Raw genomic sequence first — 17,973 nt, forward strand, 5'->3', positions numbered from 1 at the left:
TTTTGGGTAAGGTTCCTATAGGTTGCTGGCAAATGATCAACTTTTCCAAGGCTGCTACAGCCGCTGTGGGCTGCGACCTCGTCTGGCTGCGGGTCAGGAGCTGATGGGCCTGGCAAACTTGTCTGCCCTCAAAAATAGTGAGTGTGAGAAGAGCGACGCCGAACAGGGGGTCCAGAGGACTAGAGTCTGTTAGTGTCTCCAACTGGTCTTTCAGTTCAACATCCACAGGGACAATTATTGTGTGTGTGTGTGTGTTTGTGTGTGTGTCTGTGTGTGTGATGGTCTGAATGACTTCGGGAAGTGGGCCATCTAAACACAGAGCAATGTGAAAATAAACTATAGGCCAAAAAATGGATGTAAATGTAGAAAACTTGTAAATTTGTGTTGCGATCGGTTCTTTTCATTGATTTTGCTTGATCAGAAATGGGGTTGGATATGGACGAAAAGCTAATTTGAACTTATTCTCAATGAGACCCCGGCCTAAAGAAAGCTATATGGAATACAAGGTCATCTCGACACATATGGCGAGAAAGTCGACTGTCAGGATGAAAAAACCCCAAAGATGACCCGGAAATGATAGCTACTGTAAATTCTGAAAACTTTTTCATCGTCGTCAGTTTATTGAAGGCGTATAATAAAGGCAAATTCCCATAACCTCTGACTGGCAGGGTGAGATCAGGTCATATGGTTTTCAACACACGTGCGTGTCTCAGGCCCCTGACTGCAGTAGAATCCTGACTAAAGCAAGAGTTTATACAGACACACTTCTGGTTGAAGCACTTTTTTGGCTACTTCAGCTTAGATCCTCAGGATTTGGGAAAGGTTCTCTCTTTAGTCCCCGGGGGACTTTCAGAGAATCAGAATCAGGAAATTCTCACTTGTCTGTTCATGCGCAATGCACAGAGCAGGAGAACGTTGGCATCAGAGGTGGGAGCGCCTTCCGCAGTGGAAGAAGAAGTGCTGTGGGTGTGTGTGTGGGTGTGTGTCTGTGGGTGTGTGTGTGGGTGGGTGTGTGGGTGGGTGTGTGTACTCTCCATGACAGCGAGGTGCCCTGATAAATGCTTCACATCGTTTCATTAAAAGTGCAAACACACAACTCACTTTTTCCTACTTTTACTTTCAGGGTTTAAATGTTTTTTGATACCGATGAGGGGAGATGACTGATTTCCTGTACAGATTGATTTAGAGGACCCGTGGAAGCCTTTTACTCATTTCTTTCCCATATCAGCATTAAGGAAACACATTGGACACACCTCCATTAGGTAATCACTTCCCTGTCCCCGGTGATAACACAGCAATGTTCCTCCCATATGCCTGCATTAATCACCATTTTAATAACCTCCCTGCGCCTCCACACAGCTGAAATAAACCTGATAGCACTTCTGTTCAAAGATGAAATATTGTATAGTCTACTCTCAAAACAATGTACCAATGAATAAAATTTGTCTTTTAATATAGTTGAGTCACTGTTACCCGAGATAACTAATACAAATGCCAGGATGTTTGATTATGTTTTGAGGGTTTTTTTTTAAATGTAAAAATGCATTAATAAAGGACTATTCCTTTTTGCTAAAGAAGTGGTTGGGGGCAGCGACGAGTCTCCTTAACATCTGACCTGGCAGCTCAGGCTGGTACGACACAATGGAGTCCGGTGCCATTCACTTTGGAGCTTTTATTAGCTTTAGAACTAAGGAGCAGTTTAACAATACATGCTGCAGGTTTTGTGTGTGTGTGTGTGTGTGGGGGGGGGGGGGGGGGGGTAGCAGTGATTTCCTAGACACACTACCCTTGGGGATGCATGAAAATGAACTAACTCTTTACAGATGAGACCGTTAGCCAAATTACTAAAGTTAAAAACACAACCCCTTCCCTGAGCACCGCGAGGAAGCCCCTCTGTGTCTTAGAGAAAGTGTCATCGGTGCAGGCAAAAACGCAAACCACAGAAACTCTGCAGCCGTGACAGAAGGTAGCAGAGGGGTTGTGGAACGCTCAGATTGCCTGTTGCTGTAATAAAGCTGCGATTAGTGGAGAAAACCAGTGGTTACAGCCGACAGCTTTTCAGCCGGCGTGTCCCATGACGCAGCGACGCAGCCCTACATCAGATAAGGTCCAGACAGGGACACAGTCCTGCCAGTAATTAGCAGCACAAAAAAGGAGCCGAGAGTCAAGCAGCTGTCTGCGGAGGGACCTGTGGAGAAGAGCAGTCAATAAAAGAATCAGGAGATACGGGAACACCGGAGGGACAGAACCTTTGAACTGCAGGGTGGAAAAAGAGCTGCAAATGTGTTGCTTCTTTCTAAATGCCATCTTTGAATTGAACTTTTGAATTTAACTAAGCTCATGGCTGCAACAGAGCAGACATACGAAGGGATGATACAGACTGAAGGACGCTCCCCTACATGACTGCAGTGTCTTAAAGACTTGATGAGATGAAAAGTAAGCCAACGAGCAACAGCCCCAAAAGTTACAGATTCTACGAAACAACACAAAACCGCTGTGCTAGCGTAGCTTTTTCTTCTTCTTTTTGAAGCTTTGACCATCAAACATACCTCCTGCGTCCAGCTCTGCAAGGTAATAAGGTCTAATCTGGTTTGAGATGTCATTTCCCTCAACATTTCTAATGATGATTTAAAACCACACCCAAACCAAAACCAAGCAAACGTGTAGGTGATGAAGGAAGCTAACGAAGCTAATGTGGAGATGAGTTCTTCAAGAAGTCAAACAACAGGCTGATAAAACAGCACAAACCCAGCTCCCCCATAATTACTTTTAACTGAGGACCCATTCTGCTGTGGAGAGCAGAGCACTCACACACACACACTCACACGCACACACTCACACACGCACACACATACACAGGACAGGATCACCTGGTCACAAGGTGGAGCTAAAACGCCATGGATCACAAACTGGCGTCCACCACAGAGCAGCACGTGCTTGGAAATACTGTACATTCCCTTCAACCAAGGTCGACTTCCAACGTCATTAATTATCACTTTATTATCTTTGCCAGCAGGCATCGAGAAAGCCACTATGGAGCTCGGATGATGTGCCGAAAATAAGGAGGACCTCAACTGCGACTGGGAATTTAATCCATTAGGCGGAAAAATGAAGCTATCTGAGCTTAGACAGCTTTTGTGCTGTATTTCATTTCATAGAAAGTGAATATTAGTGTCAATCCCAGTTCAGAAGCATCTCTGATACTTGATATAATCAGGCCCCGCTTAGAGTTGCCAAGCTACTCGAGTGACGTAGCCACGAAAGAGTCTGATAACCGAGCACCTTAAATAGAAAACAAGTCATAGAGGATATTTTATCTGTTCCACAGCTTTATTAATACTTGTAAACCTAAACCTGCCACAGCCAAAACATATAAGCCAACAATAGATAATGAAAAAAGCCAAAGAGATCCATATCACCAAAAGAGTGATAATTTACTATTCTTTAAATGAAGAGAGCAGGACGAGCCATTGGTTGAAAACTGATGAGGAGCCTGTTTTAGCCTCTTTCTGGGGAAGTGGACAGAGGATAAGAGCTTGTTTCCATCGCTCTGATGTGCTGTCAGTTTGTGGAGAGTTAAAACCAGATGGAATATATTTTCTGTCAGCTCGTGCAATGATTCTCATCGACTCTTGAAAGATTACGTCAGCCGAGCCAGCACGCGGGCCAAATACTACATCTTGTAAACTAAAAGTTGTTTTTTGACGCTGCAAATCTATATACGATTGAACATTTATAAAATTTGTGTATTATTAGAGATTGACGATAACAGTTGTTCAAAGCTTCACTATCAGCTACGATGCAGGAAAAAACCCATTAAATTAGGAAATTTGTCTAAAAATTGAATATACGTAAACTACGTATGGAGAGTATTTAAATGTAGATGTCATAAGACATGAAATAGCTTATAAGCCATAAACATTTTAGTGGCATTCCCACGAAGACTCACCAATGAAGTTGAGGTAGCCTTCTCCGCCCAGGCCATGAGTGAGGAGTCGAATCATCTTATGAAGCTGCATGCCGCGGTCAATGACCGCTGTCATCGGTATCATGGAACTCATATTGGTGTACATCTCCTTGTCCATCAACCAGAAGGCCAGAGTTTTATCCCCGACCAGAGCCTGGAAAGATTGATTCAGGTGAGGTCTGGCGATACATCCTGGAAATACGCACAGAAGACTTCAATAAAAGATATCCCACTTGATCGTGACTCTCTGCATAGGCGATGCATTTCTCCCCATAGCGCCTGTTGGTCAGCGTGTGGACGATGTTGCCCATGTCCCAGTCCTCGTCCTTTAACTCCTTCAGGATCTACGGTGACAGAGAGGGCTTATTGAAAACGTATATGATCGATGTGCAACCGAAAGATCCGTTTGTGCTCCGACTGATAACCAAAGCTCAATATTTCAGCTCCGGCACTCTTTCTACCTTTCCCAAGTTTTCTTTGGCTTACGCTTCTTTCTGAGATCAATCTCTGTCTTGACATCTCTATATCCACACGGTGAGTTATGTCTGCCTTTGAATGGTGGTAATGGACTTTTTAATAACTTCACTACAGCCCATGGGAAGAGAGCTCTCCTCACCTGAGATGAGCAAGGTCAGAGCCTCTCATCCTAACGGTGGGATTCAACAATAAATCCAACCATGGAATCAACAGACTGCCAGTGACCTGCCAACACGAGTGCTTTCTGCCAAAGCGGCGACTTTAAGACATCAAGAAGAAATACGAAGGGGGGTGGGGTGGGTAATAACACATCATGTTGCTCTATCCTCGCTAAAAAGCCTAAGATAACCCAATGGAGAGCAGAGGAGTCTTCATAAACAAGGCTGGAGAGCCACCCAGCAAACATCTTTCTAAATGAGAAAAAAAATAAAATAAATAAAGAGTCTGTGCCCTCTGAGAACCCTTGCCGATGGACATGCAGCCTGTCTGATTCGTGGGGGAGTTATCAAGTGCATCTTGGTGACTGGCTGCTGGCTGAATTGGCTGTGACAGCTGATTGACACGTCAGGAAGCCCTTATATTACTCTACAGAGCCATAATCCTCCGAGTAAAGAGAGTAAATTGTGCCGATCAATAAAGCCGAGATGAACTGGTTGGCCTGCCTTAAATGGAGTCTATCCGCGCTGTATATCACCACGTGTTCACATTAACTCTCCTTCACCTTCGCCTTGTGTGGCCATACCAGCCACTGCCAGAAAACCACGAAAAGGCACTCATCATCTACATGTACGACAACTTCTCGGGCCAATAAACTCCCTCTGAACCGACCGCACGGCTCAGAACCGGAGCCGCCCGCCGGATCAGACAACCGCCAGAAAAGAGCTTAATTTTTTAAAACACAAGTCAACAGCTTTGACTTACTGTAGCTGTTACTGGAGGCTTTTAGGCTCATTGCAGCATCCTCTCTGTTTTGTGGTCTAAAAGGTTTTTTATAGCTTTAATATAGTGTTTTTTAAAAAAATAAGTAACTGTAAATTGGAATAAAACGTCCTGCTTTGATTATTCTATTTAGTCATTTGGGATTTTTACATGATGTCCGTTAATCTTAAGTAAATGTCAGAAAAATGAATTTAATGCTGCTTTAAACTAGTGGGTGTATTTTTACAGCTATGAAATGGCAGCATCCTAAAAGGAGGAAATTTAAAATATATTCAAGTGATAAAGAAAATAAAAGCCTTGCACGTGTACAAAACAATGGCATTACATTTAATCTTAGAACTTAATGCCATCCAAGGCTCGTCGTTTAACGAGAATTACCTAAATACAAATATTGAGCCCCCGCTTGCAGGAATAAGTGCTAAAATCAGAACTGCTGCGGAGTGTTGAAACAAATCTTATTCAGGAACAGGGAGGATGACAACAGGAAGACAATTAAGACAAAGGATCCATCCGTTATCAGTCTGGACAGCGACGATCACGAGCATAAAACCAAGATGTGTGATAGATTTTTAGTCTAATGTGTCCCAGATGGTGGATAACCTGACTAGATGATTGGAACCTTGTGTTTGGATTCAAACACACAGCGAATGCAGTAAAAATTGTCCCGCTCCCCACGTAAACATACAAAACATCCCCGTTTTATTACCTAATGAGTCTTTGCAATTCAATTCAACCACAAAAGTGATCAGGGAGCAATTAATCTGGGCAGGCAGCTCTTAGAGTGCAGACAGGATCGACTCCTCTGCCACCCACCGCAGCCCTGACCAACCGATCCGGGCTTCGTGGCACCGCTGACACGTGCACTTCATCAGTGATAATGAGGAGTGCACGGATCCTACTTTACTTTCCTGCTGTCAGGAACCAGCCAGGGCACCGGGATTAATTAGGCTGATCCAGAGTTAAAGGCAAAGGAAGAGGGCTAAATCTTGCAGTGCACGATGAGGTCATCTCGGAGATGAACACATGCTACGAGCGGCTCAACACAGTCTCCACCGTTGGCGCTGGCAAATATGTTCTAATCCTCCTTTTACATTCAGAGAATTAGCAGATCATCTTTCTTCTGTCTCCTCCAACAGAGCAAATGGAAGAGCTTCACCCACCATCAAAACGACGCAGCTGCAGCCCTGCAGGGGGGCACAAGCTAAAGGGGCGCGACAACAGCTAATCTGAACAATCCTACATTTTCAGTTTAACTGCGACTATTTATGAATATCATTAATACTTTTACTCTGTAAATATCATTGATTGTCAGCATCCTCGAAGGTGCAAACACGGAAACAAGCACCAACGCATAATATCGCTCCATTTGAAAAGGCTTTTCACTTAAACTAGATAAAGTATGTTGAGTATGAGCAGCAAACAACAGCGAAAATAAAACAGACAATAAGAATAAAGCTTGGCAACCCGCACTGGGCCTGGTAATTCCCCTATCCTGTCTGCAACCAGCCATCTACGTACCACCTCTGATGTTAACGGCTTCAATTCCATCTCAATCTCTCGCTGCACCACTTATTAACAATGGCAGCGTTTTGAGGCCATTATGAAATTGAAACGTCGAAACTTGGGCCTTTCTGGTCCTCTCATTAGGTTAGCTTAATATTTCACAGCCTGTTAGGCCTGAGCCTTCAGTAGCCCAATAATGAATCACACCGAGGATCGGAAAAGCCGATGGAGCGCTTCACACACACACACACACACACACACACACACACACACACACACACACACACACGCACACACAAACACACGCACACACCTATAGAAGTTCCCAGGTCTGTTGTGATGTATCTTTGTCATTTGCCTGTTGGCTTATCTTTTACTGCCTGTTAGTCTGTCACTTAAAGCCAGCCTCCTACCCTGAGCACTTGTTTCTCCTTCCTGTAACATAGCTCCCCCACCACACACACACACACACACACACACACCCAAGAGGCTGCACCACAGTTCATTCAAATCCCTTCCTAATTGACACTTTGTGGGAAGAGGCAAAACTTGCCCCGGAGTGCACTCTACCGACTATCACAACACATTCACACGCCTCCCCGAGCAAAAGAGCAAGACGCACATCTCGCCACACTTTTCTGGCGTCTTTTTCATGGAAGTAAACCTCAGTGGGGAGCGCGGTTGTTTCAAAGGTAAAGGCCTGGTGACTGAACAGCAAGCCGCATCTCTGCTGCTAAGAATCACAGAGGAAGGTCGGGCTTGGGACCATCTCTCCCCCACCTTCCCGACATCTGCTCCCCCCGTTCTTTCCGCAGAGTAATAACCCACCGCTGGGAGAGGCAGACTTGATTAACGATGCATTGAGCGGCCCCACCGAGAAACACAAGAAACTGTAGCGCGAGAGGACGCACGTGGCGCTGAGGTCACATACTTTGCCCGGCTTCCTCAAACAAGCATAAGTAAATTCATCTTTCCCTGAACACTAGTCCACAAAATGAGCCTAACCCTAACCCTAACCCTCTTTTCAGGGAACTAACCAACACAGCAATGCTAGTTATTAAGACCTCAAGGAAACAACTCACACAATTAAGAGTTCACAGATACATAACCCTTTAGGGCAGATACAGTATCTCTCTGAATCCTGAAAAGAAAAAACAGGGCCACATGAAATCGTACAAACTGTTATTTAGTCGAGACCTGACGGCTGCACAATTATAAACAGTGGTTTCTCGTCGTGGGCAACCAAGTACTTTCACATGGGCAATTTTGGGCTGAAGTGCCAAACTAAAGGGTGCTTCAAAAGCTGTTGTGCAAGAGAATATTTGGCACTACAATTCTTGCTGGGTTAGAACCCCTCACCTCGTACTGTCACTAGAGAAGATTAGCTGTAGGGACTACAAATGAGAGTAATAGCAGAGAAATGCTGTTTCAAGTGTTTGTGTGAAGATGCCATAAACTGTTCTGAAAAAAAAAAGGCTGCTTTGCCATTGAGCGCATGTGACATAACCAAATAAAAATCATAAAAATGGGAACAAATCTCAGCTCTATCAAAGACAATAACCGAGTTTATTACAAGTGTAAAGGTCAAAGGCCTTTTTTAAGAAAAAAGAAAAAAAAACACAGTGTCTGAAACTCCAGCAGTTTAGGTGGAAACTTTGTGAAATCGGTCGTGTTCGGTTGCTGCTTCATGAAATGTATTCATGGAAATTCCCTTTCAGTTTGAAAATTCATCGTGGCTTAAATCTCCATTGCCCGTGAGTGTGTTTGGTTGTGCTATAGGTCATTTCTGCTCTGAATTCGTGACACAGACTCACATTTGCCCAAAGCCGTATCAAGGACAGACACTTGAGAATGACAGACTTGAAGTGAAAGGTAGTGGCGACTGGCAGGATGATCTCATTCTCACCCTCTCGCGTTTGCTTCTGTTTTGCATGAATAATCATGGCGATTATTTCCTCCAAGGTGCACGACCACCGTTCTATCCGCACAACAGACGGGAAAAAGACAGCGAAAGCAGCTCTGCTATGTAAAGCGAATGGCCGCATTTGCCACATACAGGAATCTAACCTATTTAAAATATGTCAATATTGACTGTGGCAACAGTAGCACTAAAGTGTTTGGCAGCTTCAAAAACGCCCCGAGTCCATCCTTATCTTCAATCCTGGGCTGAAGAAGAAAATATTTTCTCAACAATGTGTTTGCTCTTAAAGAACGTTTTCTGTAAAAGGTGGAAATTCTGTATGCGGAGGTTTCGGAGGAGGGAAAAAAAGGAGGGAGATAGGAAAGGCATGTAGATTAAATAGAAGCAAATCATTTTTACCTGAATCCACTTGTCAGGAATTGCCATGGCCAGTCGATAATCAAAGCCCAGCCCTCCCTCTTCCACTCCTCTGCAGAGAGCCGGCATGCCTGACACATCCTGCAGAAAGTTACACCAGTTCATATCACACTCTCGCTTCGTGAGCGCCTATTTTCCCTGTAATCAGTCAAGGTCACATTAACATCACAACTTGCATATTAAGTACTGAATGTCTTGGACCACAGGCAAAAAAAGGTGACATCCCATTTCCTTTTGCATTACTATTTAATTATGCCAATGAATATATAAGCGGGCTACACTTACAGAATGAGAGCATTTAAATAATGGCTGTGGGCAGCGTAAACGTGGATGCTGAAGGTGAGCGCTGTGTGTTTTTACCTCTCCAACGGTGATGCAGTCGGGATAAAGTGTATGAAGAATGTGATTGGCAAGCATGAGGTAAACCACCGAGTCTTCATCTACCTGCAGGCCAAAGTACTCGCTATAGTCCCCTGAGAATCCAGCGCCTAAGAAGTGAAACACCCACACAACCAACAGTCATCTTGGTTGTAGAAAAAAAAAAAACCCACAACAACCCAGAAATCTTTGATTCCGTTGTTTCCCCCTCCAGAATTTGCTCGTCAAAATGAATCAAGATGAAACCCGACAGAATAAAGCTGGAGTCGCAAAACTGTGGCGGCAGAAATTAAGAGGCGATTCGGGCGACGTGAAGAAGACAGAAACATGCTTGTTTTTATTCATCACACCTTTACACAATGTTTTGGTTTATTCGTGTTTCATGGGATTAAATGGTGGGATTTAGACGCCTCCCAGCACCCAATGATGTAACTTGACTTGTTAACATTTCTTGTTTTTACTGAATAATCTCACTTTTCAATGGTGTTTAAGCACGAGATGTTCGCCAGCCTTACCGATGCCGTGGTGATGGTACAGCATCGAAGTCACGCCGTCGAACCTGAAGCCATCAAAGCGGTACTCTTCCATCCACCAGCGCAAGTTAGACAACAGGAACCGCAACACTTCCCAACTAGGAAAACACACAAACGCAGCACACACACACACACACGCAGCCAGATAAACAGGAAGCTGTGAATTATACACCTCATTCAGGCTGCTAGAGATTCATTTTCACACTCATGTATGGATATAGTAACTTAGGCTCTGTTTCACAAGAGATGCGGTATCAATATTAGAAGATTGTGTCCATTAATTGCCCCACAGGCTCCTTCACATATCAAGTTGATTGCACATAGGAGGCCAATTCTCTACGAGACGATGTTGTGATTTCCTCAACCGAGGCTGGGAACATCGTAAAAGCAACCTCGCCGATCCCTGTGCACATATCAGGATTCCATGTTACTCAATTCATGGGAATTTGTTTCCAATTCCTCGGGATGATGCTGTATATCATAAGGCTACTTGGCATTCGGGTTGTCCATCTGTGATGTCTAACAAGTGTATCTGACCGTTAAAAACAACAAAAGGGTTGAAAAGAAATTGTAAATCTGAAAGCACAACTGGCAGCTTTTGATTGCCCAGGGCTTCCTGCAAAGCATGTAAATGCTGTCAGTGCCTGGTGGCTGGACTGTGGAGGCTGGTGGAGGCGGATTCCATAAATGGTCCCAGTTCCTGCTCCTCACTGAGTGATGATAGAGTCATCCGGATCTAAACAGCTACTCAAGGCAAAGTATACTTTGCTGCTCCCCACTTCTGATTCACAAGAGTGTTCCCATGGAAACCTCTGGTACAACTTGGTTGTCAACATTAAATGTGCGAGCACCATCAAACAGAACGCTCTACACATCGGTTCCATGTTTGAAGGTAGCAAAATCAGATCCCTCATAGTGATCATGTGCGATCTGGGGTCTCCAATTAATCTGTTTTAATTTACAGGTAACGTGTTTCTAGTAAAATAATAACTAAACCTTTTCAATGTAAGTATTTCCAATACCTAATGACATTTGTAATATGTATTTATCTGTCAGCAAACCCCTTCTTTTTTCCTCCAAATGCAGGGAATTTCGTCTGTGCTCCATCCCTCATGGTGGAAGAACCTTTGCACCGTTTGACAGGTGTGAAGCTGCATGCATTGGAGTGTCTTCTTTCCCTTGAGGAAGAGCCCGAGGGAGCATAGGATGATCCCATATAGCAGGCTGGCTGGGTGGTCACGCAGACCCTGTGATAAATAGATTAGGTCCCCCGCTCTGCTGCGCAGAGCCAACAAAAGCTCAGACACAATGTATCCTCACGGGATGGCGATAATAGCTAGTAAGAGCCAAAGGTCCAAGATGAAACCATACTGCCACATTAGTACCCACAATGCCATTCATCACCAACTCCAATTACAGTGCAAAAGTAGATCTCAATACCTGACGCAGTACATCGCTTTTTTTCCTATACAGCTCATTGAAGTTATCACTCTGGCTGCGTAGTTAACAGAAAAACAAATTGCACTGTCCTCATGCTAAAACTTGGCAATGGCAATGGGATCTCGGTAGAGAGCACTAACAGAATTAAGCTCGTACAGATGGAGGCAGTGATTTATCAAAGGTGCTGATATTATACCTAAAAGACAAACAGGCTGCATTAGTTAGAGTGAGTCAAAAAAAACAACCGCGCCGTCTGCACGTCAGCTGGGTGTTCAACTGCATTCTGTTCTCTTGCAAACACAACAAATTCCATAATGCACCGTGTGTGTGTGTGTGTGTTTCTGCATAAGGGGTCAAAATGGCTGTCAGGATGGTGGAGGGAAATATTTTAGTCACTGTTTTCACAATGTCACAGTTAAGGCTGCAGATAAGACCAAACACATTTGGGAGGCTGACAGGGGATTCTGTACAATGTGCCACAGCAGCCTGATGGATGTTGTGTGTTCTGGACCCAAAAAGCACTGCTAGCCTGCTCCATTTGAAAGATTATTACATTTTTCTCCAATCCCTGCAGCCATTAATACATTTAAGATTGACAGAATGACAGCAGTGACCCACGCAATGAATTTAAATATCTTGGTCCAAGTATCCTTTTGTGGATAAATTAAATACAAACTGAACAGCTTTGAAAGAAATGACCTGCTAACGTTGTCGATACAATTCCTTTTTTTTTTGACAGACTGACAAAATTTTAATCGTGTTTACTATAGTCGTGACAACCTTCCAACAGATAAGCTGCAGTCTGTCTGAATTAAACATTCAGACCTTTGTGCCTTAAAAACACAAATATGTGATCTGTTCTGGAAGTGCATGAATAAAGCGTGTTTATATTTTTACCACATTCTTAAGCCGCCCTCCAGGCAGTCTGCTGATGTCTTGCATGTAAATATCTGACAGACTGTCCCAGTTTTGCTTTGTGTCAGATACAGTATCAGCCATTTGTCTGACATTTTTTCAAGCTGCCTGGCAGAAGTGTGTTTTTACCCATCAGCCTGAGAGTAATAGTGTGTTGCCTGTAAGGCTGCCTGTATCTTCAGGAGCCTGTATTTAGGGTTACATTGTATTTACTGTGTCTAAGAATTCAAAAGTAGTCTGACAATTCAAGTTCCTTCCAACTTGCCTTATCTTGAAATCCCAGATAGCAGTCCAAAATGGGACCAAAATGTCTTAAAATCACTTATAACGTAGGAAAAACCCGCTGCAGTACACAAAGTGTAATTTAGTTGTCATATTCAATGTGTTAAAAATGAGCAACAACACTCTCAAAACTAATGTGTACAAGTCTGAACAGTGTTTGTAGGCCGGTAATTTATATGTATGACAGGTCAACGGCGTAAAGTTCTTGACGCTTTTTACCTATTTGAAATGCACGAAGCCTGAATGTCCACGGCTGCTGTGCTCATACCGACTGCCTCCATCTGAGACCTGCAGGAAGCCCTACAGGTTTCTTCAAGTAGTCAGTATGCACACCTACAGCAAAGTTGAACTCGTTAGCTGAAGTTCAGCAGAGGGGCAAAAACAACAGGTCTCCCCCTTGCTGTGTGTCCACATGCGGCACGAACACTAACTCAGGGGTAATAAATATCAACATGGCTATATTTTGACGGTGTCTATTGACTGTGACTTTAAATGTTAAACCAACGTAGTGACATGAAACTACGGCAAGCCGGACCAGCCCAATAATAATGGAGCCAAAGCTTGTGAGAGCTTTTAATCTGCAGGACACCAGGGAATCCTGCTTCCTTGTGAAGTAAAGCCGTACTTCAGCCTTCTGCAATCCCAATTAGACTATTTAGTATTCAGACTCATTTTAAGCCACAATCAGCTGATTACTATCTGCATATGAAACACCAGCACGTACAGCAGCCCTTGGCCTCCTCAGCTGTGCATCGGTGCACTGGCTCCAAGGCGCACAATTGGAGTTGATCAAGATTTGGCAAAGGTGAACGCAGCGGGTCGCACATCTGTTCGCAGCAGGAATCCCGTTAACTTACCAAACCTAATATACCTCATGTGGGCAGTAAACCCAAGCACAAATATGATAAAAATAAAGCAAACAAAAAAGCCAGACCCAACATGAGTGTCCACTCGTAATAGACTTATACATTCAGATCATTTCAATAGGACCATAATAGCTTTACCAGAATAATGCAATGTATTTACAAATGAACCCTGATCTATCAGCACAGAACCAATAAGGGCTTTTGTACTATTTCTTTTACATCAAAGAAATAAACTTAGTTAACCGACTATTTAAATTGTTTCTATGTGTATGTAGAATAAATGTCTTTTATGTATAAATACATATAAAAGAAAAATCAAGGGTAGCACAGAGGCAAGAAAAAGTAATTTTTCCACAGTGCCCCATCTACACGCCATTAACAAATAGAGAAATGTGATTAAAAAGAATAATGATGTCATACAGAGAGTTATTACTCCTTCATAAAACACAAGGTTGATCTCTCATCGTGAGAACATTAAGGCGGGTTAAAAAGAAATTTCCAAAGCCTAGCCCTGGGCCAATTAGTAAGGAAAATATTGAAAAAATGGATGCAAATGAGCCTGAGAGAAGTCACGGGAGATTAAAGTACAATCACAATCTCACAGTTGTCACATTTGAAAGCCCTGATCTGAAAACAAAGGCTTTGCTTCTGTCCCTGCTAACCTCTTACAAGATGAAAAAGCAGCTCAGGCACTCGGTCATTGTTTCAAGGTTATTTTAGTGTCTCTGCAGAGGGTTCTGCACAATAAGGGTTCTGCAGTGCTTTTCCATTAGTTATTTCAATGCCTTGTCTTTTATAATTACAAAAAAAGTTGTAAGACTTGGAAAAATATCCTCGATATTTTAAGAGCAAAATTGATGGTCAAAAGTTTTAGAATTAAATCATACATCTCAATGGTTGGTTTCATAAGAGCATAATTTCTATTAAAAGAAATCACACAAATACAGTGTTAGCAAGGATAAGTGTTAAAGTCTCAAAATGCACACATATTAGACTTGAAGGGCACTGTCTCCCAGAGCACATCCTGAGAGATCTATCCAAACAACTATTTCTAAAGAGTGAGACGAATATTGTGCAGCAAAAAAACAAAACAAATCCAACCTAAAAACTGCGTTCCCCCGCTCAAAGAGAGTTACTTCTCTGTGGAGCCGCAGAGGCAGCAATAATAAGGATAGCGCAACTTCTCCAACAGTCAGTGACAATCAGCTCCCGTCAACCGAATAAGAACAACACGGTCAGACATTAGTGGATGAGAGTGCAGATGCCAGATTCCAAACAGAAGCATCAAAGTTAGCCCCCGAGGATCATTTCCTTTCCAAGTGAAAAGGCAAAGAGGTTTGACACCCATGACCGGTCCAACTAACCTCAGAGAGGCAGAGAAGACAAATGAACTGCCTATGACATTGTGGAGCTCCTCTGGGCCTGTACAAATGACTCCTCATCCGCCTCCCACTTGTTGTATGTGTCTGCTTGGTGTTTAATGAGTGCTTCCCTGACGAGGACAGTTCAATAACTAATGGAGGAAGAAGGCGTCCTTTTATTGCAGCCACATGGCCGACACTAAACTTTGTATATTGTATTGAAAATTGGTCAGCCTTGGCTCAAAAAAGGCACGCTGGGTTCATTAAAAGAGACGCTTTTTCAGGGACAAACGACGATCAATAGTTCAGAGATGCAGTGTGTACAGTCAGAAAACTTTCTGCCAATTTGAGGCTTTTTGTGTTTGCCGCCACACACACACATACAATATGAATATTGACTGGATCAGTAAGCCGTTATTTGGAAGCGAGCTCCCAACCCGCCTTCGTTAACGGCCGAGTCCAGCACGTATGACTTGAGGCAGCTGTCAACGGCCAGGAGCGACGCGTAATCTGTCATTTTCAGCTCGTCTCTTTGACCTCCAGCGTATGACACTTTATCAGTCCATCAGGAAAAAAATAAATAAATCGAGTGGTGTGTCAGCACACACGCAGGCGCATTACTCAGTCCGATCATTCGTTTATCAAATCAACAGAGGTATTGTAACACTAGCAGCATTTAAATTCACGTCCCATAAAAATCATAGTGCTCATTTATCAACTTTGGTTTCAAAGGTGATCATTTATTTATCTGACAGGAACATGGCGGCATTTCAGTCTCCTTTTTTCCCCCCCTCCATTATTTAATGCCCAATTTATCATAGTTTAAACTCAAGTTTAAAACACAAATCCAAGCGTGTTTCTGCATTTATCTAGAGCTAAATAAACATGTCACTGCACACCATCCAGTGATAGTTAATGCTTTTGAACCTATTGTAAGATGGAGGAAAAGGCCGGTATGGTCAGGTACTGTTGGTGACCAGAGGATAATGTCCTGTTAAGTACCTATAAGTCCAGACGGATCACCAGATCACTAAAGCTCTGCTCAATGGCTTCTGGATATATGCAAATGAGTGCAGAGAAGTAACTGAGCAGCGGTTTCGGTGTCGACGGCTCCGGTACCTGGAGTAGTTGAAGAGGCGGCTGTCCCAGAGACTGTGCTCTCCTCTGGGTGGAGAATGGAAGAAACAGGAGTCGGACCCGTCGAAGAAGTTCAGGCCGTCCTCCGAGTTCTTGGAGGCATGGCTGTGAACCATGTCCAGCAACACCACGATGCCCATCGAATGAGCCACGTCGATCATTTGCTTCAGCTCCTCTGGGGTACCGTAGCGACTACAGAGAGGCAAACACGTGCGATCACATACCAAAAGGCAAATTATCCAAGCCAATCCCTCCTTTTTTATTATAATAAAAATGATGATAATATGAGCTAATACATCATAAAACATGCCAGAGTAGCAATGTAGGCAGCAGCAGACTTATCTACACTCCTTATATTGTCCAATAATGTCCTGTCTGTCCTTGCAGCTATCAGCAGATCACCTTCCTTGCAAAACAGGGCATATAGCAACAGTATTATCCTATTTGGCGCTACGTACCGTACCGGCTTTAAATGACACTGAGAGATCAATCATGCGTGAAATTGCACAATACATACATTTTACTTGAGGTTTATGCTCCGGTCGAAGAGAAAAATCTCACAAAAAGATAACTGTGAAGACACTTATTCCATCTCCAACTCCCACTCTCTGATGCACAGCACATGTTTTGACAGAGAAAACGCTGCCGAAGCCAAACTTTCTAACCTGAATTTGAGATTTCTTTCCTACGGAGCTGAACAGCGCTCCGACTGTTTGATTTTAATAAAAGAAAAACATCATAATAAACAGAGACGTCTCTTTAGAGCTGAAGAAGAACGGAGCATCTGACAGGTAAAGCACTGTAATAGAAAAAAAGAAAAAAAGAGGTGCTGCACTGCTGTAAAAGACAGGCAACTTTAATTTCTATAAATATAGTGACCATTGAGAGCAGCAGACATGTGGGCATTGGGGATTCAGTGCGTTCCGTGCTTTGTTCTACTTTAAAAAAAGACCTTAAACAACCTCTTCTGCCTGTGCAAATGCGAAACAACCCAACTAATACTAATAACTGGCTGTGTGCATCATTTCTTCTAAATCACTTGGTCCTTCAACAGGAGTATTAATGAAAGGGTTACTACAATAGGGAAAAAAAAGAAAAAATTATGCCTAAAAATACAAAGAAAACCTTAAAAAATCTGATTTTAGACAGGTTGGAGCAGCTTTCCTCATATATCGGTTTATACAGCCAACATTTAGTGTTAATGCGACATGCAGCGTGACAAGTATTTACCTGGAAGCTGCAAAGAAACTTGTAACCTGGTATCCAAAGCTTGCATAGTAGGCGTGTTCCATGATGGCCATCAGCTGAATACAGTTATAACCTGCACACAGGAGGACAGAGAGCAGAAATACGGACTTAATCACGTGAAATCATGTCACATTTGTCACTCTTTAGTGTCTATAGGGCCTCTGGCCATTTTGTCCCTGCTGCCAGCTCTGGCAGTGTAGAGACGAGCTGTGGCAACAAGTAAACACCAGCTATCAGAGTTACAAGGTCAGGTAGGACATTTCAAAATGGCTCCTATGAATAAGACAACAACAAGCTTTTAAACTGCCACCAACGATTCCAGGGGGACACCTCCGGTTTCCACTTGTGTCTAAAGTGGATTTATTTTATTTTTTTAATATATCGCTGCTCTTTTTCAAGCCAGTGAAAGCTGAACCAAGGTGAGAGGAAGGTGAATTTTGTTTTTTATTTATTTCATATTTAGTCTGTTAAAAAAAAAAAAAAGGGAAAAAAAGAAAGAAATGCTTGTCAAAGGCACCTGTCAGTGGAGATGGTGGAGTTTGGCTTCCTGGAGAATCCTATTGTGATTCCCTCGGCAGCCGTCTTTGAC

General features: G+C 43.2%; 1 protein-coding gene across 1 annotated transcript in view; it reads right to left on the reverse strand.

Moving 5' to 3' along the window:
- gbe1b (glucan (1,4-alpha-), branching enzyme 1b) overlaps positions 1-17,973 on the reverse strand; it is a gene marked incomplete at its 5' end in the record, with an annotated part of 42,309 nt that overhangs the window by 14,218 nt on the left and 10,118 nt on the right. The window contains 7 exons of the mRNA XM_003968668.3: positions 3,950-4,121; positions 4,201-4,311; positions 9,207-9,305; positions 9,585-9,712; positions 10,118-10,233; positions 16,119-16,328; positions 17,367-17,457. Of these exons, the coding sequence (XP_003968717.2) occupies positions 3,950-4,121; positions 4,201-4,311; positions 9,207-9,305; positions 9,585-9,712; positions 10,118-10,233; positions 16,119-16,328; positions 17,367-17,457 (927 nt within the window). The remainder of the gene's footprint in view (positions 1-3,949; positions 4,122-4,200; positions 4,312-9,206; positions 9,306-9,584; positions 9,713-10,117; positions 10,234-16,118; positions 16,329-17,366; positions 17,458-17,973) is intronic.

Source organism: Takifugu rubripes, chromosome 11 (assembly GCF_901000725.2).
Source record: "Takifugu rubripes chromosome 11, fTakRub1.2, whole genome shotgun sequence".
In the NCBI taxonomy this organism is placed as follows: domain Eukaryota; kingdom Metazoa; phylum Chordata; class Actinopteri; order Tetraodontiformes; family Tetraodontidae; genus Takifugu; species Takifugu rubripes.